We start from the raw sequence: 25,432 nt of genomic DNA, 5'->3' as shown, positions 1-25,432 counted from the left end.
GTCTGGAGTCTGGTGCGGGGAATGGCATGCTGATCCTTGTCAGAGGACCACAGGGACCGTGAGGAACCCGTAAGATACTGGTGTAGAGAGATTTCTAGGTGAGGAGGATTTTAGTCAGTGAAGCTGTATGAGGATGGGGGGTGATATGCTGCCAGGGTTTTTGTGCTTGTTAAGACCCTGGCAGCTGAGTTCTGGACATAGCCTGTCAAGGACCTTGCTGGGCAGACCAGACAGGACACCATTGCAATAGTCCAGACGAGAGGTGATGAATGAGTGGATGAAAGTGTCTGGAAGTGACTATAATATTGCACCATTGTCCACTCAGTATTACTTCACAAAAAGTAGTTTTAATTAGATTTAAAATACAATTGGGCCCGTGGCATCCTGATCTTCTGAAAGAACATTTGGGAAAAATAAACCTAATACAGTGCAAACGTCATCGGTTTATTAATGATTGTTAAAAAGTAGTTTGTCGAGGGTCTTAGGGTTTGGCACAAATGGCAGAAGTCAGGCAGAAATGGCGTAAATGATGATATTTATTTTTCCATCACCAAAAGTATGAGTCATCCAGTGCAAAATTATAGGAGAAAATAATGCAACAAAAAGAAAAAGAAAATAGAAACAAAAATACTTGATAAACGAAACAAAAAGGCTATGGCTATATTCAGCCAGAAACAACAGCACTAGATTTAACAACACTAGGTTTTTAGGCTTAGTAGGTTTTACACAATACCTTGCGCTATAGCAACAGCAAGCAGTTCTGTTCCTTGAGAGATTCCCCTCCAAATGACAATCACCCATTTTATGCATTGGCAAAACCCACACCTAATTGGTAACTACCATTAGTCTATACACAGGCAGGGGTGTTTACTCATAATATCATAAATTCACATCAAACACAGTTAAAAGAGTACCGGTACACAATAAGAACACATAAGGCTTACTTAATAATATCAATGCATGGACACATGCCATTACATACAAAGTACAGAGTCGACTAACAATAATGGATTTTGCAAGGACGCAAGTGCGTCGTTCGCGAACGCACCCTTCCATATAGCCATCCCGTATCGGGAGCGCGCACCGGCCATAGCGACGGTAAGAAGTTGCACTTTTGAAACATCAAATACACAAACACCGTACAACTCACATATTTTCTCATCACAGACAATTTATACAGGCTTTGCAGTTTCTAAATCGATGCTTATTTTACCGTAACAAAACTGAGTTTTGCCGCGAGTGAATGAAATAGAAATGAATGAAATGAGCGTGAATGCGTGGGAAAATGTTTGATGTGATTCAACGTCATGTAGCCTATGCATCCATCGGCTAAACACACTCAAACTCAACCTAACGCAACACAGTCCTTGGCAATGAATATGAGTGTAAACACGTCCGTTGTTTAAAAACACCACATGTTTAAGTTCGGTGCGGTCATTATATGGTCGCGTGAGGACGCGCAGATAGCCGCGGCGTCACAATGATACCAAGAAGTCTTCATTCACAGCAATAATGTGTAAAAGTCTATGGATACTGGTCCTTCAAATCACTGTGGTGTCAACCATGTTAAATATTATATCCTATTATATCCGAGTATTCTAGGACATAAATACAAAAAATACAGGACAGAATTCATGCCGGCATACCTGCAGACACAACATAGTCTGTGGTGCATGTGTCATGTGGTTGGACAGGCTGTCCCTCTGTGAGACCATCTGAGCTGAACGATGACCGACAGAACGACACCTCTGTGAAGGTCGGCGAGTATGTGAAATTGCACACACTCACGCCCCTCTCACTAACGGGATCGCCCCACACGTCGTCGGTCAGCTCTGTGCAGCAGCAGGCCGTCAACGGGGCGAAAGAACAACTGGCCTCGTTGGGATAGACCAGACACTTGCACTCTGCCACGCCAGGCTTGACCTCTATGATCTCAAGGTCACAGCACAAACAGTCTTCCACAGTCAGGGCTCGAATCCTCTCACTCGTCTGGAAGCACAGGAGGAGAGAACATTGAGACAATGCTATGTGTCGTGTTTTGTCTCGTCTTCGTGTGTCTTTTGTTCTTAAGTGAGATTGGAGGGATAGCGGAATGCTTACACACCTCGTAAAGAGAGCTGTCCAGCTCTAATACGTTCACGTTCACCTTGGTTGGATGCGTGAAAATCTCCACAACTGAACTCCTCAGTCTGAAGAATACAGGGGTCACTGTAAGATTGGTGGGGCGGTGGCAGATGTTACCCAAATCTACAAATGTCCGAACTTTGTACTGACCTTTTCCAATATGGCCAAAGAAGAATACAGCAACCAAAAAGGAATATCACCGGGATTAAAATCTTCACCCAAAAGTGAGTGTCTGTGAAAGAAGAGCCATTCACCATCAGTTGTACGTGATCTCGGATGCCTTCCTTATGTTACACGATCATGGGTTTGTGCCTGATACTCACAGTCAGGGGAGGTTCTGAATGTGCGGCACGTAGAGGGGCCAGGGCCTGCTGACGTACATGGCTGGACGCAGAAGCTGTACTCTCTGCTCTCCCACAGACTGTTGACTGTGATGGATTTCCTGTGTGGGTTGTCTATTGAAAGGTTGTAGGAATCTGGGAACATAATGTGGCATTGTGAATAGGTTGATTCCCAACTAACCCCCCCCCCCCCCCAATACACTCAAAAAAAGGCCAGTGAACAGCAAGTAACAATGACTTGCAAAGTCAGGATCCTTGAACTCACTATGATTCTGGTCACTCCAGTGGCCATTCTGAAAAGTCACAAGGTAGCCTGAGATGAAACCGGGGTGCCGGGGATCATCTTCCGGAAAACTCCATTCAATTGTGGCAGAGGAAGATGTCACCATTGGATAATTCTGAATTTGTACGAACTGTGTGGGTGCTGTAAAATAAAGATTCAAATAATTAAATGTTGGCAACTAAAGTTCTCTATGCCAAAGAAAACTGAGCCTTAATAGCTTCAGAATCCTAAATAACCACATTAACAACTCGGTATTGATCACGTCACATGGTCTCAAATTCAAATGTTTTTTGTTTTTTTCAAACTTTGCAAAGACATTGTGATTTAAGCCATGTATGCTGCTGATAATTATTTCTGACTATGGTCTGATGCAACATGTACAGCCTTTATCTGTTACTATGACAGTGCAGAAAACAGGAAAAGGGCCTCTTCCTGTCAACGCTCACTCTGCTCCTGTAAGTAGCCAATGTGTGTCTCAATCAGGTGATGTCCATCCTCTCTGCACCTTAACACATTGAATGTATATCTGCAGCCGCCCATAAAAGCTTCTAGAAAACAGATGTGGCTTGATATTAGCCTCTGCTACATGGAAACTGATAAAAATCTTCACAGCTATGAAGAGCAAAGATTTGTACCTGCTTTGAGTGATAAGGATGTGTTACTTCTGTGCACTGTTTGCCATCGAAGGTTGCTAGGGGTGCAAGGCAGTACACCACTCCCATTGTGACACCACTCTACTGTGTACCCGCATACAGCACTAGGATCTTCTGTCCATGACAGCATAAACCCAGTTCTGACACTGCCAACCACCCTTTTTGGGATAACAGCATTTTCTGTGGGGACACAGGAAAAATACATAATGTGTCAGGTGCAGTTATGTACATTTCTATGCAAATGCACCGTCAGACAAACCAGTCAGTATAAAGCAATATTTACATACTGAATATCATACATGTTGAACCACAGCTCTGTGGAGTGTCTCTTTCAGTACAAATGGTGGGACAGCCACTGGAGAACATTTCAGAGCCCACTGTTTACCCACCAGAGTGTTTTGCAGGAGGGATGAAAATATGAGATGCAACAGAGATTCCAGCTGTGGTGTTGGCATAGACAGAAATGTTACACCCTTGCTCATCGATGAAGAACTCAGTCTGATTAACTTGTGGGTTAACACTCGTTGTGTTAGTCCACAACGTTCCCAGGCTGTTCTCCTGCTGCAGTCGAATTTCATATGACTTGACATCAAGCTGCATGTCACTGGTATACTGAAAGGTATGGCAAGTTTGGGTTACATACTGAGAAGCAACTACTGTTATAGCAATGTCATAGATAATGATAGTTTCAAACAGTAAACAATCTCGAGGTATTTCTTCTATTCATCAGGTCATTGTCCTGCTGTGGTTGAAACGTACTGTCCTCCATGTTAAAATGACACGGCGACCACTTGGAAGGGCTTGTATACTCCTCCAGATGTCCACAAGAACCAGGGGATCTGATGAAGGTTAGGAGTAAAAAAGATTATACAATATACAAATGTCATCTCTGTGAGAAAAATTTTAATTTTGGTCGAACATTTAAAAAAGGTTTAAGGGCTCAAAGATTGACACATTGACACATAATGTTAGTGAATTTCATAGTGAACTTACGTGTGTTAAAGAATAGTGGGCCAGCCCACTTCCCCCATCTTCTCCCAGAAACTGCACATTGTACCTTCACAAAGTACTGAGTGCTGGGTTTTAATTTTTCCAGTTGACAAGAAAAGTGTAGCGCTAAACCTCCAGTCTGTTCAATGGTCTACAAAAGCAGTTCACAGATACCTTACCCACAACATCAAGAGCTTAATCTACAGTAATATGTTACAACAATGCAAAATGTCGCTTTACAATAAATACATAAATTAATTCATTAATAATTGTGAATAGATATACATGGAAAACTATGAATAGAATGTTGTTGAAATTGTGTTAATATAATGTTTATCATTATTTGTATGGTGACTTGGTCAAGAGTGTATGAATATAATGCATACCAAGACATTTCCCTCAGGAATAGGCCTAATTTGGACTTGACAAATCATTGGAATCTTTGTAAAGTTCCCTTCTATAGTCCAAGAGACATTCGCTTGATGCACGTCAGGAATCACAGACAAACTCTTGGCAACTGGAAAAACTGGACACAATTATCAAAATATTTAAACATTCTAGGCAGGACACTGTAAACATTAATTATAGTCAATAACATTCAAGTTTGTGGTTTGCTAGACAACAAACTAACCTCTGTCCAGTGCATGGAACTTGATGCTTTCCATTTCTTGCCCTAGACTGCTTGTTACCACCACAGTGACATAATACTCACTCAGGTGTGAGACAGCCAGAAAGCTACATGAGGACATGTCACACCTGATGAGATCATGGCCTGAGTTCCTTCACAAAGACACAGATGAAGCATTGATAAAGCTTGGACAGCCATTTTCTCTCTAGAATACAGCCACATAGTTGTATAGTGATAATACAAGAGAGTAGGGGCCAACATTACGTGGTTTGCATGCTAACTTCAGTGGACATTTGACACACAGAGATACAACACACAGCATTTTTCACTTAATGTTCAAATGTTTGCTTCTTCAAATTCAATTGATATTTCTATGTCATTTTAAACGTTTAAAAAAAAAAACACAACTCGACATAGCACCTTTTACAACATATTACAGATATTTCTGTTTAGTCCTTACAGATTAAATTCAACATCAAATAATTTGTGGCACTAAACACTGAACTGCTGAAAAAAGAGGAAGAGGTTTCCAATAATAACAATACGAAATGTAAACATAACAATTTTAACTTACTCTACAAGCAGAGCATAGTGATGCACGTGGCGCTTGTGCAAGTTAGGCGGTCTTCCAGGATCCCATCTACAGCTCCAGAGTTTCAAATCCTCCGTCTCACAGCTCACATTTCTGGGCTTCTGTAGAGGGACTGGTGATACATGTTTTCATAAGTTCTCAACCTTTCTCAACCTTTTTTGAGCCGCGACCCCCTGGAATAATCAGGTTGGTATTCGCGACCCCCCCCCCCACACACACACACACACAAATACATAGGACAACATTTTCATGTTCATGACCACAGTTCCTGATCATAAACAACAATGCACAGCTAATGGAGCAGCAGAGGACTACATTATCATGACATCAAATAGCCCACCAAGTCTACAATATTACTATTGTCAATTTCACGGATGCTTAAGGCCAGGCTGCCTAAAGACTGTGAACAACCACGCTGTTTGCATGTGTGTGTGTACACTAAGAAATAGTAATGACAATTCACCAAAACGAAAGAAAAGTGAAAGTGTAAAGGCTTAATATAGAATTCAAATGTTTTTTTTCACACAATCTGTCAACCCCTGGTTGAGAACCACTGGCTTAAAACACTGTATCATAAATGTACACATTTGGGCAGCCATACTATTATAACAACTCCAGCTGTTGATTACAAAGCAATGGTGATCAAGAATACTAACAAGTGACAAAGTTTGAAGTGATGCCCTCATCGCCTTTGGAGTCAAGACAAACTAAGCTGACCCCCAGTTCAGAGGTGATATTAAGATTGTCCACTGCGATGGCTTTGACCTGGCTACTGATGCTGATGAGGGGGTATCGTGTTCTGTTGAAGGTTATGCTGGTGACTTGAGCGTCCCTTGGTGCCACACAACAGAAGTATACTTCAGATCTCTCCTGGAAAACCTCTTCAGATGGAAATATCTGCGGCTCATCCCAGACATCATGAGCACCTTCATCTGAAGAAAAAAACAACAAAAACAAACCACACATGGACAAAAAAACCCCCCAAAAAAACACCTTGGAGACAGTCTTGGAGAAGACTCAGGGGAGAACCGAGTTAATAAAAAACGAATGTAATCATGATCCAGACATTCATTAGTTACAATAACTGATTCATTAACATGATAACAGTTTATAACATTTATTTTCTTACCTGTATGAATTTTCCACTGGCTCCAGGAATCTACAAAAGTAGAGTTGTAGTTGTAGATAAGTCTCATCCTCACAGAGTGATCAGTGCACTGTAAAGGCAATTTCGATGTCCATGTCCAAGTTTGGAATGGTTCTTCAGAGTTTTGTGATTTAGTGCTTATGTTTACCTAGGGAAAAAATGTATTTTAAATGTCAAACTCAAAGTAGCCTGTCAATGATTAAACTTTGAAGTGATTTGCAGGCTCTACTTACACTTTCAATTAGGTTGAAGTTCTCTGTGCGGGCCACTTGGATTTCATAAGTAACATTTTCAAGTGCGCTGTCTACTGTCCAGTTTACCACAATATGTTGATGATCTTGTGGATACAATTCAAATTTAATCGGTGTAAAGTCCATATAATCTGAGACACAGGATGACAATCAGGTCAGCTTGAACCTAGAAATCAGTTTAACCTTCATGTTGTGTTTGCAATATATGGTTAGGCTACACTTGTTTCTGGACATAGTTTTGGCCAGACCTTGACCTAAATGTTCAATATATTTTTTTGGCCTTTCATGCCTTTAATTTACAGGACAGTAGAGAATGACAGGAAGCGAGTGGGAGAGAAAGTCGGGGTGGGATCCGGAAAGGACCACGGGGCGGGAATCGAAGCCAGCCGCGCCACGGCTGGGGCCCTAAATGTTCACTTTAACAGTAGGCTAACCACTTGATTTTGACCTATGGTGATTTAAACCTTCTGAGTAGCCTAAATGTGTATATGACGTTTTGTTTTTAATTGTTGACATAATTTCTAGTTTTTAAACCTCATTTTTATATAAAAGGAAATATGGGAAATTTGCAATATCCCATTCAACACAAGTGCAAATCTAAATCTCCATCTCGAGACTATAGGCTATTTTGTTCAACAATATAGGCTAGCCTATTGAAGAACCCACAACCCAACAACCCCACCCCACCCCAGAAAACACTTGTTGAGTCTTCAGTCAAATGACCAGTGTGATTTATGATTGTAGGATAGCCTACTACATATCTTTAAATAGACTTCCAACTGACTGAAATCTATGTACCTGACAACTTTTTACTCTAACTTTTTACTCTAATTAAGTAGCCTATTATTTTTGACCAGAGGCCGGCCAGGCGGCCACATTTGTAACAATGTAAAAATAGCCAGTGAAAAAAATCGCTGAGTCTTGATATATTGTGTATCTTCAAATGGTGAGGGTTGAGGGATGTCATTAGCCTAATTCTTGTTAGTTTGAGATTAAAAAAACTGTAAACGCACCAGAACACAGCATAAGGGTTATAGCCTATTGATTTAACAAGCAGCAGCAGGTGTTCACTTACCAAAACCTTTGCACCAGCCGTTACAAATGATCGCAAGTAGGCTATAAGACATGTACACCACAACGCCTGATCCATTGGATTCCATCAATCACTCCTCAGTTTCTCCAAAATAGCACATATGACGAATAGCTAAAATATAGGCTAGGCTGAAAAACAAGTCGTTCAGCCTATGGTAAAATCTATGGGCTTGCTTGCATCTCGTGGTTGCAAGAGATTTTCTCAGGTAGTCCATCCATCAGGTGACCCTCACAGTTAATGTAGGCTATTTAATCCACACTCCTATAAGTAATGCTATTTTAGGCCTACCGTAGGCCTATATCTATGAGACTACTGTAGTAGCCTAGGTCTACATGGCCACTTATTGATGTCAGATCATCGTCTACGCCCTGTTTAGAGATATGCTAAGTGTGAAGAATGTGTCTATCAGATTTCTAGCCGCGCTACTAATTCTCACTCCTCAGTGCCATCTACAGATGAGGTTCAGCATTGTTATTTTTTTTTTTCTGAAGAAGTCTAGCCTATTAGGCATTTAATTGTCTGAAAAATGGTTATTGACTAGGCCCTATGGTTAAAGTGTTTTGGTTTGTTACATTATGATCAGGTTATGAAAATATGGTCTCAAGTAGTCTAATTATAAGTTTTAATTTCGACAGACTAGAGCTTAGGCTTTTATTAAAATAGGCCTACGATAGTAAAGGCTTATTATGAGATGGATAACACCTGACACCATGGCAGCAGGGCCTAACCAAAACAAAATCAATGAAAATTACCCTATGTTAAAGACTTTAGATCTGAAATAACATTTTAGGCTTCTCTTCATCCAATATTATAATCCAATAAGGCGACCCAATTATAGTCTACAGAGTTTGCTCCGCTTCAACCTCTCTGATCATATGTTTTTATACTGGCCCTTGCCAGTTGGCTCATTTTACTGGAAGCCACAACGCGTCGACTCTCTCGGTCCCACCCTCCACTCCGCCTGCTCTTCCTATGCTTCCAGTTCTGGGAATTCTGATAGAGGGACCGAAGTGTTGGTTGAGAGTATCATGTGCGCAACTGTAAAATACAGCTTAACTAATCCATCTAGGATACCTACAGATTGCCATGCGAATGATATTCGGTCATACTTTTTGGAATAAGGATACTCTCAAACATAATATCAGGTAAGCACGAAGCCAATCGTCGCTACTTGGTGAAGCCCGTACTAGTCTGCTAACGTTAGCCACCGCTTTTTCATTTTTCCCAGGGAGGGAGTGAGTGGGCTAGTTAGCAGATATCCTAGCAGATTTGCTACATAACAGTACATCCATTGTAACATTTCGCTACTGTTGCGTCAATCAATGTCTGGAAAAGAGCAAGTTGGCTTACCTTTATCGGGCAGTGAAATAATTGAAAAACAAACAAACACACAAATCTATAAACATGCTATCTTTGAATCTGCTAACGCTACGTTTGGGGAATATTTGCGTTCGTACGTTGACTGTTCTGTTCTCATGATGTTGTTGGTGGCTTGACATGGCTGTTGTTATTACACTGTGTTCATCAGCTCAGTTAGGCTAGGCTAGCCTACTTTATAACACCTTCAGCTAGGTTAACTGGCATACATGTTTAGAGTGTAAACTGGCATTTATTGAAGCACAAAACAGTGTTAAAAACAAACAGACAAAAAAGACAGAAAAGGCAAGCATGTCATGATGTTGGTAGAATATTGAGTCAGGGTTTAACGTTAGGCTACATAGGATACAAACTCAATAAACCAAAACTATAACAGACAGTTATTATTTGTAATATAGACTAGCCTACAAAAAAAAAATTGTTAGTGGGACAATTTCCGAGAAACGGCCTACAGATTAAGGCAGCTTGATTGATTAGGCCTATTTTTGCACTTCAATGTCTTTTCAGTGCTATGCAAAGAATGCAGAGAACAGATTTAATTTATAAATGACAACTGCACTTATCAGTGCTTGGCCCTGACGTGAAAAGCTGTCAGCTTTGATAGTGTTGATAAAGGTCCAAACCACAATATGTCCTATGGTCGAATTATCCCTATTAATGTTCCTATCCCAAAATTATTGATTTTCAACATAACATTGAGAATGTGGGGGAAAAACCTCGTCAAACTGTTTTTGTCCACAATTTAAAAGTTTATTACAAACAAATTATGAAAACCCTGTACAGACACCCTTAGGTTCCCTTCTTCCTGGATGTCCTTCTTTTCCATGGCTTTCATTCTGGCCACTGTTTCATTTTGAAATCTTTTGCTTGGATTAAACCTTTTGAACAGAAGCCCTGGCATTCCTGCAAAGACCGATACTGCTGCTGTATAAAGTTTATGATTGATTCATCCAAGAGATGATGTTGATTGATGAAGCCCACAATTGAATATTGTTGGACAAACCTGTTTGCTATTGGAAGACTGTTGTGGTTTCCGAAGCCTAGCAGCTGCTAAAGTTGAGTTCACCTGTGTTTTGATGTTTGAAACTGTCACCACTCAGAACTCATTTCTCAGTAGGCTAGACCAAAGTCTGCGCCCCTGTGTGTACAAATTGTTTCCCAAAAATGAGGCAGAAAAATGTCAAAGTGCAAGAATATCCCACTCAATTTTCTTATGTAAATTTACCCTGAGTAAATTATTGACTGAATCTTGTGTTCATTGCCGTAAATGGACAGCAAGGCCCTATCATGTAAATATTTAATGACCTCACAGAAGCCATCTCTGTGGAGAGGGACACGGTGGCACTCATCAAATGACCTTTTACTCCTCTGCCAACTCATCCTGTCCTCTTATAGATACTACACACATGTAAAAACAAATGTAAATGATAGAGAGAGAGAGAGAGAGAGAGAGAGATCTAAACGCAAGTTCCCTTCAAAATTTCTAAACGCAAGTTCCCTTCAAAAATCACACCCAGTTGTGAAGCCAAGGAGTAGTCCTCCGGGAGAAGAAAATGAAGCTTTTTTTTATCGGAAGGCTTGGTTTGGAATGTTTTTTTTGTCGGTTTCTTCCGAGGCTTTTATGCAAATACTTGTACAAGTGAGCACTGCACACGCACTTTGTCAAATAACTCAACAGGTGCACTCAAAATGGCCGATTAGTTCAAAGCTGCAGCAATATTTGACGCTCTCTCGGCTGTCATTTACTGCAAGGCCTGCAGAACATGAGGCCATTTCTGTCTTTCAACAGATACACACACACACACACACACACACACACACACACACACACACACACACACACACACACACACACACACACACACACACCCACACACAGATTCATTTGAAAAACCACACTGTGTTGTGACTTTTCTGAGGCCAAGAAGGAAAATTGCAGCCTTGTTCTCCGTGCATGAAGGCCACTGGGCCTGGCATAGTGGGAAGAGACCATTCTGCTTCACTGGGAGGTCATAGAATGACCACAGTCTGAGAGAAATGCAGTCCTACAGACCCACAATCAATTGACCACACTGGAGCATGTTTATTTAATGAGGGCTTCTTTTCCAGTAGTTTTGTGGGTTCGAGTTGGGGAGTGCCAGACAGAGAGAAACTGTCAGAGGACCAGATGGTGCTCAGGTGCATCTACAGGAGTTTAGTTCTGTGAAGGAATAACTGTATAATGTCTGACTTAAGCAGCACATTGTGCCCTTTAACAGTTGTGAGGATTAGGAAGACATGTAGTTATCAGTGAATGTAAAACTGAAGACAGGATGAGATAGGCAGGTATTGTCAGTGTTAGGTTAGTTCAAAAGTATCAAAATCAGATGTTTCCAGCACAGTATAGCCTGCACACTAGCTGTGCTAACGATGGCATGCATTGAACAAACTATATGTGTCAAGCTTAGGCTTATTGGAGATGAAAACTGGACTTTTTCTGGTCCTAACCCAGCCTACAAGTGAAAGTAAATTTGGAGACTGTTGGAGACTTTCTCTTTCAGTATGAATTTAGGCTGCCACAATCTGTGCGAGTAATTTCTTCTCCCAGAAACTTTGGATCCAGGCCTACTGTTTCCCAATGTATGTTGTTCTTTCAGTCCCCCAGAAGGGGTTAGAATCACGCTGAGTGTTCTAGGTGGTTCCGGATAGTAATATCCTTCCCTTAATACTCCCTCAGAGTTTCCTTTCCTTGTGGAGTTCCTGACTCCTGTATTAGAGGAGCTTTTGTCTGTCAGGTTGGCGTGTGGGTGGACTCCCTTTGAAGCATAGCTATTTCCTGTCGTCCACCCCCTGCTTGTTGACTCAAATATACAAATCAGACCCTTTCATATTTCTGTCGAAATTTGTTAAAAAATGTTCAGCAATCAAAACTCAATCTGATGTTATATTACAGTGCAGTATTGCATTGCACTCTTCTGGGAAGAGATAAACATATTGACATTGACATGCATCATTGATATAAACATATTGACATTGGCATACATCATTAATATTTCAGATTAGCCCTCTTCAACTCAAGGTATGGCGCACGAAGGCTGAAAACCTTTTAGGGATGGTCTGTGAAGGTTTCTTGGAAATATTAAACTTTCATGGCATAAAGTAACCCGCTGGACCGGGCTGCTGAGTAATAGCTCATCACGCCCGCTTGTGGGTGTCTCCATCTGTCCCTTGTTGTTTTGAAGAGCTCCAGGAACATTTCTCGCATCCTTAATTAATTGGTGTCATTACCGAACAGAACTCACATGCCTCTCACACGGTGAAGGGACCGTTGCTATTGTTATAGTCAAGTCAAGGCAAGTCAAGTCAAGTCACTTTATTGTTATATAGCGCATTTAAAACAACAACAGTTGACCCAAAGTGCTTCACAGGTAAGGCTATCTTGGAAAATGACAAATAAAATAAAAATAAAAAAGGGGGGATATATAGTAAAGGCGTTAAGATGACAGTAAGACACAAGCCAGAAATAAAGGTTGCAATGATCATAAAACTAGAGATAAAACAGACATAAATAAATAAAGGGGCTACTAAAAAGTCCAAAATAAGATAATACTAAAATCAAGAAAAATAAATAACAAATAAAATGAATGCTATAGGAAATAAAAGACTGCCGCAGCAACTAAATCATTGACGCCCACACACACACATGTCGTTGCGGGTTTGCCATCAGACTGTGGGTGTTTTCAGCCGAGCGCCAACCGTAATGGTGACTGATTTGCTGGAACTGGCCTCGAGGCAGCTCGGCCTCAGCTCAGTAAAACGTTAACGCACACCCTGACTCACCGATGGGCCCCCCTAAAAAAGTGCTGGAGGCCACAGCTAATCCCCAGGAGTGGTGTCTTGTTTACTTTAGAATAGGCTGGTGAAGGGGCGAAGTGGTAGTAAACGGTTGGATTGTTGTTCTCGTCCTCGTGGGCAGTGACCGAGACCAAGCCCAGATTAATGAGATGCTCGTGGCAGACCTGAATGCCTCTCATTTAGCTCCTCATGATCTCTCCTTTTTTGATTCACTTTGTTTTTTTTTAATATAGGGAGGAACAGGGGAAAATCTCAGCTGCTACTGTTTAACCTGCACCCATACGAGCCTCCCAGCATGTTTTCCACGCTGCTCTGCGTCCTGTGTCTGATACTCACAGTTAGACCCAGTTTGTCTCAAGATGGTAAGTGATAAGTGATAATGGCGCTCTATAAGTACAATAAGTACAATTAAATTGAAAATTGAAATTGATAATGAATATCTACTTAGTGGTATTGTTATAGCCAGTCTAAGAGGCTATTAGTTGTGTGTTTCTGTAAAAATGCCTGACGCTCAGTTATGCTGCAAACATGTTCTGTGTAACACTGATTGAAATATGAATTGTAAGATGTATGCATACTGATGTATGTCGTGCAGGTTTGAAAGCAAAGCAATAAAGCTATGAAGCATTCACCACTTTGTGAAATTGGAGTAAAGAGCCTAGTCTGAAATAAATTTAGCACAGGAGAGATTGCAAGAGGGAAAAAGAGAGGGAGAGACAGGCCACTGGTTTATTTAATTTAACGATGCCCTTGTCCTTTCAGATTCCCCACTTGGTGTCCCTCAACAGATCAGCCTAGAGAAAGACTCTGAGGCTCAGAGGCTGTCTGTCACATGGCAGTGTAACCTTGTGTCTGTCTTCGACATTGAGATCTTCCGCACTGAGTTCATGGACATTGTTTTTAATGTAAGTGCTAGAAAAATACATTATTTTAAATGTGACCTTTTGTGTTTATTCATGTAATGTGAACTTGGCATATTCTACTCCAAGGTATCACTTAAAATAGTCACAGAGGGAAAAGTTTTATTTTTTCTAGATTTCTTTCAATTTGTTTCAGTGAGTCAATGGGGATTAACTATGTTATGTGTTGTTTCCAAAACATGGTAACAAGCCTTTTATGACACTGATGAAAATTTTAGCAAAATACAACATATCTGGGGCAAACTGGTTGTTGAACTCCTTGAACTTGTTTGCTTTTCCCGCTTCTCTTACGCAAGTGTCTGCAAGGCACCACTTGACACGGACACACTTTGCATTGGTGCATCCATCGTAGATGTGTCCACCCACCACACCTAATAAATGTTTTCCCATCACGTCTTTGTATTTTTAGCGTATGACAAGTGATAGGTTGACAAGGCCATAATTGTTGGGTGTGAAAAAAATAGACGAGGTTTTTATTGTACCTCAGCTGTCAGTGTGCTCCAGGCTAACGTCAAGCTTGTTTATGCATCTCCACCAAACATTCCTCTGTCATGAGTACCTTGAGGTAATGAGAGATGGGATGCTTCCATTGACTCCTCGACTGCTCTTGCTCAACTCACTGGCACCATGTACCTCCTCAGCTCAGTGGGAATAGGTCAAGGCCAACAACATTTTCTTATTAACTTCCTGCATTTTTATATAGTCATAAGCAATGAACTATGAGTGGGTTTGAATTGCAGTTTAATTTTGTGGTCATCAAGGAGCTTGCTGAACACCCAATGATTTAAATCTGTGTCTGTGAACATTTGGAAAAGTTTAGACGTTCAGAGAATACATAATTTTTGCTGACTATTTTCCGTTTGCCCCTCGCTAATGTTTTCCTGTGCTGTTTTCACAGGAGACGGTGGAGCTGAGCGGTGAGAAAAACGCAGGGGATTGCCACTGGAACTGGACTTCGGCCGTGCCTCTAGAGTGCACCTCTCTCTCAGTCCGGATCCGCTCCCGAGACCTGCTACGCGTCAGCGATTGGAGCCCTTTACAAACCACTGAGGGTAGACATCTGAAAGCACTTTCCTGGAATTTCATTATTTGTTTTAAAATAGAAAATGACAATGGTTGCAGTTTGAATTGAATGTAGAAAAATAAAAGTCAATATTCATCAATGCTAAAATAAAGCATTAACATTTTTGATTGTAAGGTACATTGCGATGTGTGTGCGACCCTTCCTTCTATGCTAGCAATGTATTGATTCATTTCAGTCAGCAGTTTTTCAAAATATCCAGCCTAAAAAGAACTGTGGTCTTACTGACTTTGCATTGGTGCATTGGAAATATAAAGAAGTCCTTTTGCATTTACCACCAAGCACAGGAACCTGACCAGTCTGCCTGCTAATGTATAGAAAATGCAAAACCCATAGGTTCAAATTAGTTTTCTAAACTAATCTTTTCAGGGGATGACCTCCCGGACAACACAGGGGCCAAGGTGTATCCAGTGGACAAGGTGGTTCTGGCTGGGAGCAGCACCACTTTCTGCTGTATTCTGGGTGAGGGGCAGGTCCTGGAGGACATCCGCTACATGAGGAGCATCATGAGGGAGGTCAGGCTGAGCCGGAGGACCTACGCCGTCACTCAGACCCTGCAGCCCCCCTCCAACACCTCCGGGACAAACGTCTTCTGCCGCGCCACTGATGCCTCCATGAAGACCACTGTGGAGGGTGCTGTCATATTTGTGGGATGTAAGCACTTTTTACCATTTAGAAGGACTGAATCTGAAATAAATGATTTTGCCTATCTAGAATTTCAAAGAGCAATGATGTTTACGAGTCATTTAAATACACTCATGGAGTAGACCTTTATTTTAAGCTAAGAGCGTTTCCAGACACACGCCATATTGCAACGAAGCCCAGTGTGAAGCTGAATGAATTGCTGAAAATCTGCTTTCCACCATCGGTGTCTCTAATACAATATACTGTATAGGCTTTTGGCAAAGTCAGAACCACTGTGGGAGAAGATCGATTTTGAGAATATGTTATAACTGCTATGATGTCTTGTTCTGTATGACTGAGTGTGGTTGATGTCTAACATCACATGTTCTTGAGAGTTTTCTGAATATTTGGACACGTGCCTTTGTGCAGACCCACCAGCTGATGAGGAGCTGATGTGTGAGACACAGGACCTGGTGTCTGCCATATGCCAGTGGAAAGAAGGCCGCTATACTCACCTGAGAGGCAAACTACGGCGCACACGCTACACCCTGAACGGAAGGTTTGGATACTTCTGCCCTTCTCCTTCAAACACCTATATATAAAACTATTAGTCATTTTGAAGCACAAATAATAATTAGAAGTAATTTTAACAAAATTTTTAAAATTAATTGTAACAAAATATTTTTTTATTTTTATTTACATGAGTTTTCCCTGTGAAATGTTAAATGTGGTTATATGTTAACACTGCTCTCAGCTAAACCTGGTTGTTAATTCATGTGTTTGTGGCTTTTTTCCTTAATAGTATATGGTCTTTTCTTTCAGAACCTGTGAAGTCGTGAAGAATGTCAGGAGATGTACCTGGGAACAGTGGGAGGGTAACTGGACCCTCGTGGCCAAAAACCCCTTAGGAAAGAAAGAGATCAAAGACTCGGCACCACTGAGCCACAGAGGTGAGGTTTCCATTAGTCATTACATCTATGGACATAGCTTGGCTAACCCCAGACCTCATCTCATTGAGATGGGGTCTGGGAACTACACATTCATTTTCTCGTATTTGAGACGTGGTTTACGAATGCTCAGAGCCGTTAATTGAGTTCTGTGATCGGTTCCTTCGTTGAGGTGAAAATCGGGTCCATGAAATCCAGGCTGCCTAGCAGCGCGAATAAAATTGTGCGCATAAGGAAGCATTGGGAAACCCATGGCTAAATATATAAATTTAATTCATGGCCATTCATATATTTATTCTAATTCACGTTTTTCTTTGCTTGTTTGTCTTGATTTGTTTTGTTTTGTTTTGCTGTTTGTATTTTACAGTGCACCCTGTGGCTCCTAAGAATTTGTCAATCTTGGTGAAAAATTCTCGGAATGCCACTTTACAGTGGTCTTGGCAATATCCGGGATATAAGGCTTTCCCCTTGATATGCCAGGTCAATGTGGCTTCTAATGGAGTGTCAGTCACAGTAAGTTTAAATCGAATGGATTTCATTCTCCTTTGACACACAGACAGTTAGTCTACCTGTGCTAGTTCATTGTATTGATCTTCTATGGTGTAATATTTCCTCTCTTTAACTAAACAATTCTAAACACAAAAGCTAGACAAGCTTGACTTGACTTGAAGCAGAGAATGTCTAATAAGGGGAGAACCGCCACTCTCGGGGAGCTTCCGGTTTCTGAACTGGTTGCAGTTCCAATTCTGGTTCCACATGAGGGCGCTCACGAATAAGTGCAGAATAAATGGAGGGCTATGGAGCTGTACCCCTCAAATCCACTTTTCTCGGGATATAATTTTTTGGCCAGAAATTTGAATGTTGCATGCGAAAGAGAGGGCAGAGAAAATACACACCGCTGAGTATTATATTTTTTGAGTCACTTATTTGTTCTAAAAAGCCTTTCAAATGTGTCAATGACGTCATTCATTAGCAGAAAGCTAGTGAGTTGTGGGCAACAACGACCCAACCTGTAAGAAATCGAAAGGACGTAAGTACTCGTTCATTCAACTTTTGACCTATAATCCATATTGATCTTGCAGAAACCACAGTCCAATCTTCGATTTTTCAAGGACAACCAGGTTAAAGAGACACATTTAGCCGTCTAGCTCCATAGTCCCCCATTGTTTTTGCACTTATTCGTGATCGCCCCTAGCGGAACTGCAGCAGATTGCAGGTACAATGGAGTTAATAGGGAGTGATCCGGCTCTCCGTAAACGGGCTCTGCTTGAAGCAGCACTGCTTCTCCCTGACTGTTCCCTGTCTCCTTCCCAACCAGCGTAACTACTCAGGAGCAGGACTCTCCCTGGTCGTATTGGAGGACCTGTGGCCCTATGAGACCTACAGGGTCCGTGTCCGCTGTGGAGCTGAGAACAACTTTTGGATGTGGGGTGACTGGAGTTCGGAGAGCAGCTTCCAGACCAAAATGGACAGTGAGTCGCTTCATATTTGTTGTTGCAGATCCTCTGTGATGCTGGACCCTCTAGTCAGATGTTGATTTGCCATGTTAAGCTGATTGCCTTACAAGAAGAACAGACTAATGTTGTATTGATTTTCGTTTGGGTTTTAAATTACTAAGGCAGTGTGTGCTAAAAGCATTGTTATCACTTACAGGGCCAGGGACACCAGATATGTGGATATGGATGGAAAGTGACAATTCCGGCCAGATCCTGTGGAAAGTAAGGAATTCTCTAGAATCACTGTCCCTCTCAGCTTAAAACACAATCTCCACTCTTAATACTGAATTGCTTTCACGATGATAAGTGCACAATTAGGAAAAGCAAACAAGCATCCAACATCAGCAGAAAATACAAACAAGTATCCCATACATTGCCCCACATAACAACACCAAATGATGTAACTTTTCGACATTTCTTCCCCAAAGCCTCTGTCTAAGAGAGAGAGCAATGGAGACCTTATTGGCTATGAGGTCACTCAAGGAAGTGGAGCACAGCGCCTGGACGTGCAAGTGAGCCAGATGAGTGTTCCGCTCGGCCTGCAGAACGCCAGTGAGCCGGTCGTCATGCTCCTCGCCCACAACTCGGAATGGACTTCTCATACCTCACAGCTCATGGTTCCCAAATACTGGGCAGGTAGGAGAACATCTCCTGGTCACTTTGTAAGATACTGTTCTTTTTTTTTATTATTATTATTCTATTCGGTGAATAGTTTAAGTACTGGTGTTGCACAAATGATACCATTTGTCTGTTGGAAGTGTGCACGACACTTTAATTATAATGGGCAGTTAAGCACGTTGACAGGAACTGAATGGTTACCACAACACACATACCGCTCGTTTCCTGTAGATGTAGATGTGACCGGCTCTGAGATCTCCAGCCGTGATGGAGGTTTCGACATGTCCTGGCCTGCCTCTGCCAACGCGAGTCGTGGGTATGTGGTGGAATGGTTCAACACCTCCTGCGGTCAGTACTGTAGTGTGGACTGGCGGAAAGTTCCAGGCACTAATACGAGTACAAGGATTGAGTCAAGTGAGTGTAAACTACAGCTCACCCATGGCCACATTCTGAAATCCCACTGGTTTCTTTAACCGTGTCTCATGTCATGTGTGACCTTTGTCTCTCTGCCAGGTGGATTACAGGCAGGAGTAAGATACACCATCTCTGTGTACACCCTCTCCGATGAAGCCCCAGAGCTGTTGGAGAGAAGGCACGGGTACCTTGAGGAAATGGGTAAGGAGGAGACTTCCCAGACAAGTCGCAGCACCATAGCCAGCCCGCAGTCTCAGTCCCATTGTAATCTTAGACAGGCACCCACTCCTATCTTATTCTCATCTGACATTCTTTCCCAAGGTTGGAGATTTGGGCTTGTTTGGCTCACTTGTTTTCTTTCATTATTTTTTTTTTTAACACAGTTCCAGCTGAACCTGTTCCATTTCTGGAGGCAAGTCAGTACGAATCCAGTGTGCTGCTCACCTGGCAAGAGATCCCGCTGCACAGCCAGAGGGGATTTGTTCGGGGATACAATGTTTATCTTGCCAATGTCGCTAAGAACACCCTCTTAGGTAACATTAAACCCAGTGATACAGATCTCAAATAGCAAGTGTACGGTTGCATGGTTTTCTTTAAAGATTGGACCATGACCAAAATAAGTACTTATTCAGAAAGGAATGCCTGCACATGTTTATGCTTGTGTAAGTGGTGTTAAGATTAAAAAATGGCCAACAAAAATATTTATGGATTGCACATTTTGGAGTGAAGCTGTATTAGTAATATATTTCATGTCCAACCATTACACTCAATCTCATGTTATCATTTAAGATAATGTAGCTTTTTGTATGCTTTCCACAGCCAAGATTCCAGATCCCAGTGTGAGGAACTGCACTATAAGGAAGCTTGGCCTTGGCACGTACAAGTTCACTGTCAGAGCCTACACCGCAGCGGGAGAGGATGGCGGCTCTACCGTCTCCATTATGTTGGAGCCTTACAGTATGTTTTGATACACTCATTCAGATGCTAATGTGGGCTTTTGAGAAGATGATGGAGTGAGTGAGATAATCATTAACCCCTTTTCTTGTCTTCTGTGTTCTCCAGCTGACCTCCTCGTGTTTGAGATACTTATCTCTCTGGCAGCCATGAGTGTTTTTTTCATCCTGGTTACCGCTTTGTGCTATAGGAAAAGACAATGGTACTCTTTCATTACTTTAATCCTTTTTGGCTTGAATATGTCTTGTCTTGCACCAGTTGTTAGGATGTAATGAAGTGTAACACTAGGAGTGTTACTATAGAGAAGTTTAACACTAGGAGTGTTACTATAGAGAAGTGTAACACTAGGAGTGTTACTATAGAGAAGTGTAACACTAGGAGTGTTACTATAGAGAATTGTAACACTAGGAGGGTTTAATATGAAGAGTTTGGTTCCAAAACGCTATATACACATTTTTATTTAATTGTGTATTTCAGGCAGGGTAGGAATTTCACGGCGGCCACGACGGCCATGCCGTGTGGTGAACGGTTCACGAGAAAAGTAAATAATATGATTCAATTTAATCATAAATTCTACATAAGGTTCTGCGCCCATCTCCCTACCCATTCATCTCGGTGGAATACTTCACGAACCCTTTGTTTAACACATGACAAACCATATATTAGAATAAACAGCAGACCTTACAGAACACAAAGGTGTAAAGCAGTCCCCTGTACAGTTAGCTGTTCCAGAGTAATCCGGTTTTGAATTTGCAGCAAATCTCGACAAGACATGCATGTCTCCAAATTTGGGCTTTAAGTTTCAAAATGTGTTTAAATTGTTCAACATGTTTTCATAACAGGCCAAATACAAAATAAATGTTACAAATATTGCCGAGATATCGGTAAATATTTAAATCAGAGGATATACAGCTGACTAAGAGTTTGTGAAAGTAGCCTTAATGATCACAAAATGCTAAGCATGCATCTAGGCTATTTGAGTTTCTTAAAGCTGAGCTGTGCTTAAATTGTTCAAAACATGATTTCATAACAGGCCAAATATAAAATAAATGTTAAATATAGCCTAGATATCTGTAAATATTAGATGATCAGATGATTTACAGTTCTATGTAATATGTCATGTTTCATGTTTTTGTAATGTTTCATACATTGATGCAGGTCTACTGCTGTGAATAGGCTAAATACAAATTTGATAATTTTTATAGCCTACTACTGTATAGTTAACTTTGGCTTTGGTGCCCTGTCATGTGGCCTTTGTGCCTCCCACCAAATATGCCCAACTGAAGGCCAAGTGGCCTTGCCCCTAAAATGATGAAATTCCAAGCCTGATTTAAGGTAACATCAATAAAATTGCAGTTGTGTTGTTTTGATTGAGTAAAGATACATCAAATAACAATAGCCAATTACAGTTCTACTGAAATTACCTGGGAAATAAAATGTAAAAAAAAAAAGATTTATGAAAATTAATTAAAATGGAGGATATAGCTTTTTGGAACCAAACTCTTCATATAGAGATGCCTATGTTTTATTTTTAAAATTTCACTGATGGTTTTGACCTCCTTTGTCACAGGGTGAAGAAGGCCTTCTACCCAGAAATACCTGAGCCCAAGCTTCCAGGGCAGTGGCGCACATCCCAGGTGAGTTTCCCTTGGTCTAGCCTTCTTGTGGCATTAAATCAAGTAAATTAGAAATATGTTAAGATGAATTAAACTCTTTTTTTTTTAATAGAACATTCAACCATACAGTTTAAAAGAATACACAGACAATACTATGCAAAGTTTGTGTTAAAAGTTATTCAAATAGAGATTGAAGTCATTAAAGCAGTGCAATGTAGTTTTTTTACCTTAAAATAATGGCTTTACATTCATTTTGATGCAACACTAACTTAAAATACAGAGAACAGAGTCTTTGACACTGCAGATGCGCACCTGGAACGTGTTATTTTAAGTCACTATTTCTTTTGATTTCAAAACGCTAAATCTCTCCTTCCAGGCCACACTGGACGTGAAGCCCTCTCCTCACAGTATGGTGCACATCGTGGAGAACCCGCAGTGGGACTCCAGCAAAGAGGGCCTGGTGCCCGTGTCCGAGGAGGACGAGGACGGCGACGAGTCGGGCAGCGAGCCCACCGACACGGACTCGGACGAGCCGGGCCTGCTCCGCTACTACAACCAGGTGGTGGGCGACAGCGGCCAGGCCCTGCGCCTCCCCATCGACTCCTCATCCAGCTCGGTGGGCTCGGCTGACACCGACGTCACCTACACGGGCATCCAGACGTCCCCGGGGCCCCTGGACACCCCGCCCCAGATGGAAGCTATGGCCGCTGGGGGGTACCGACCCCAGGGCCAAGTAGTGCAGCAGCAGCAGCAACAGGCGGATCGGTCAGATGGCGATGCCGGAGCTCCTTCGTCAGCCTCGTTCGGAGGCTACAAGCCTCAGTGCACCTGGAGACCGGACTCCCCAGATGGGAATGCCATTGACGGCTCAGTGGGTAGCCCCACGTCGGTCAACTCCTCGCAGTTTCTGATCCCTGACGTCTCCTCGGAGGATTCCAGGAACCCCGTGTCCTCGACCACGTGGATCCCAAGCTTTCTGTCGAGCAAGCCCTGAAGCCAGCTCAGGTCTTCACATTGGTCTTCCCAAAAGTGGCTCTGACCCCAAAGACTGAAGGGCTGTTCCGTTGAGCTTTGTTTGAAAGTTTGACATTCATGTGCTAACACTAATCAAATTATGTCTGATTGATACACTACTCACAGATATTTTTTTTTCTGAGCAGCTCAATGAGAATCTACCTGTACTACTGACAAGACAAGGACATTGCGGACGCTAAGAGGATGCCAAGTATAGAGACTTGTCTTGGTGAACCTCTTTAACATGCTAAGTGTTAAATATTGATGTTAAGCAAGTATTATTTAGTGTTGTTTGTGTCGTGTGTGTGTGTGTGTGCGTGTGCGTGTGTGTGCGTGCGCGTGCGTGAGTCTATGATGGTTTATCAATGAGAGTCCATGTTCATATTTTTAATAAGCTGACAAAAACACTACAGATATTTTGGACAATAGAAGTATATGCGCTACGAAATGTAAACACACTTGAACACATTTTTGTGTTCTTCAGTAATTTTCTAACAGTCAAACTCTTACTGGAGCTTACCGTTCAACACCTTATCTCACATTATGCCTTCAATTGTTATGCTGCCTACAAAATGCACTTTTCGTTTTCCTTTTGTGTTGTACCAGTCAAACAAAAACACTATCCTCTTTGTGAATTCTACTGGTCTAAAGAAAGGGATTGTTTTTTAGGAAGACAAAACTTCCAAGGACTTGTAACAGATAGGTCCAAAGATTGTAGTACAACAAAATCAAGTTATTGATGAGGTCCCAGTTTATTGAAGATGAGGTAAAATCCTACATTGTAGACACATGTTCTTTGTGGCTGTGTGTGTGTTGTTGCCTTGTGAACATTGTGCAATCTGCAGTGCTAAGGGTTTTTTTTTTCAAGGATTTTTTTTTTTCTTTTGATAGATTACAGTGTTGTGTCAGACTCAACGCTGCGGTTTAGCTCGAGTGTGTTAGGCAACACTAATGGTGCAGGTGGTCAGGGCAGATAAGGCAATGTTTTGAAAGACTACTGTGAAGATACTCTTCATGATATATGGCAGGACATTTTCTTTCCTTAACTGCTGTTCAGGTTATACTGGAGTCACTACAAAAATGCAGTGGTCATTTCTCAGGTTAAGGAATGGGATGACTTGCATGGAGTTGCATGTGAAGCATAAAACATAACAACAAAGGACACGGGGGCATCATGTAACTAGATAATATATTATAGTGTGTTTAGAAATTACTATTGTTCTTAGCCTGTTGTGTTGAGGCTGTAAGTGCTACTGTGACTTAAATCCTATAAAGACTTTCATTACATGTTAAGAGGATATATGTGCAGTAGGCAGTGACAGTTTTGTGTGTGTGTGTGTGTGTGCGCGCGTGTGTGCGAAAGAGTCAGGTATATTTCTTTTAAACTGTGAAATAGGGGGTCAGAAGTGCAGACAGCTGTTGTTTTTTTTTTGCAGGCACGAGATGCATCAGTGCATCATTTACAATTGCAAACGTGAGAGAAGATGTAGCTCTTGGATAAAAAGGACGCATCTGTAGATGTGATGGTGCAAAATGACAAAAAGAATATGACCTTGCCAGTAGCTGTCATCTTGTTGATGACAAATTTCTGCATTCTTTGCTGCTTTACATGCATGCATCGCAGATGTAATTAACACTAACTGTAATTCATTGCTTCTGTGTGGTTTAGTATTTATATCAACTGTTAAACTAATAACTGACAGCTTGTGCATGATATTATGACTACAATAAAGCTATAATAAACTATATAACCATTAAAACACTGAATACCCCTATAACTGTGTTGTTTGTGTATTCTTTCTGTCATTATTTAACATTAAGTTTAATCATGTATCAGAAATGTGTTATACTTGTATATTATGTTGCATCTGTCTTTCTTTTTATGGGTGAAAATATTAGGAGACACATTGATTTTCAGATTGCATAGGCCTATCACAAAATATGCATATTTTCTATGGTTTCAAGGGCCTTAATAGCCAAACAATTGCAGGCATTTCATGGCAATAATTAAGCAACATAGGACAGCAATCAGTTGAATAAAGTTTTTTAAATAAATAAATAAATGTATTTTCTCCTATATCAAAAGAAAAGGCTGTATGTCTGAATTGTTTCAATGTAGTAACTAAACTGCACATTGGTAGCCTAGCCCAGGGGTTCCTAAACTTTTCCACGACAAGGCCCCCCAAATAGCCTACCACTAGGTTCTGGCCAAGGACCCCCTTATTAAACCCATCGACAATACTACGGCAAATGTAAAAATACATTAAGCTAATCCTAATAATTATTTTAGCCACAAGCACTTCGCGATGGAGCATACAGTGTGTAAAAATTGTATTTGGGGCTTTCTGCTATATGAGAACCATCACGACTATTATTCCCAGTCATTATCATGGAAAATAATTATAATTTTCAGATATGCGTCACATTATTATAAT

At 41.3% G+C, this 25,432-nt stretch overlaps 2 protein-coding genes across 2 annotated transcripts; one reads left to right on the top strand and one right to left on the bottom strand.

Annotated features, from left to right (window-relative positions):
• Nucleotides 1–327: 327 nt before the first annotated feature.
• osmr (oncostatin M receptor) lies at nt 328–8,421 on the bottom strand. Its single transcript, XM_076270738.1, has 17 exons — nt 8,085–8,421; nt 6,992–7,140; nt 6,741–6,906; nt 6,268–6,543; nt 5,594–5,723; nt 5,023–5,171; nt 4,778–4,917; nt 4,395–4,542; nt 4,161–4,240; nt 3,791–4,013; nt 3,384–3,581; nt 3,195–3,296; nt 2,731–2,889; nt 2,448–2,600; nt 2,275–2,356; nt 2,105–2,189; nt 328–1,989 (listed from the first exon to the last, which is right to left on the bottom strand). The coding sequence occupies exons 1-17, from the start codon at nt 8,167–8,169 to the stop codon at nt 1,633–1,635; spliced, it is 2,682 nt and encodes an 893-aa protein (XP_076126853.1). The 5' UTR covers nt 8,170–8,421; the 3' UTR covers nt 328–1,632.
• A 663-nt stretch (nt 8,422–9,084) lies between these two features.
• On the top strand, nt 9,085–24,779 carry lifra (LIF receptor subunit alpha a). Its single transcript, XM_076269517.1, has 18 exons — nt 9,085–9,247; nt 13,547–13,675; nt 14,076–14,218; nt 15,132–15,285; nt 15,684–15,968; nt 16,368–16,497; nt 16,761–16,888; nt 17,253–17,398; nt 18,204–18,357; nt 18,539–18,603; nt 18,810–19,017; nt 19,231–19,413; nt 19,513–19,614; nt 19,797–19,946; nt 20,233–20,370; nt 20,476–20,569; nt 21,938–22,004; nt 22,360–24,779. Exons 2-18 carry the CDS (start codon nt 13,609–13,611, stop codon nt 22,975–22,977), a joined length of 2,832 nt encoding a protein of 943 aa, XP_076125632.1. The 5' UTR covers nt 9,085–9,247; nt 13,547–13,608; the 3' UTR covers nt 22,978–24,779.
• The last annotated feature ends 653 nt before the right edge of the window (nt 24,780–25,432 follow it).

The sequence above is a fragment of the Alosa pseudoharengus genome, unplaced genomic scaffold (assembly GCF_046254945.1).
Source record: "Alosa pseudoharengus isolate Yale_2024_CS ecotype anadromous, Long Island Sound unplaced genomic scaffold, YU_APseudo_1.1 YU_APseudo_1.1_scf_6, whole genome shotgun sequence".
Classification (NCBI taxonomy): Eukaryota; Metazoa; Chordata; class Actinopteri; order Clupeiformes; family Clupeidae; genus Alosa; species Alosa pseudoharengus.
Note: the sequence above shows the minus strand (reverse complement) of the source record. Positions and strands in the feature narration are given on the sequence as shown.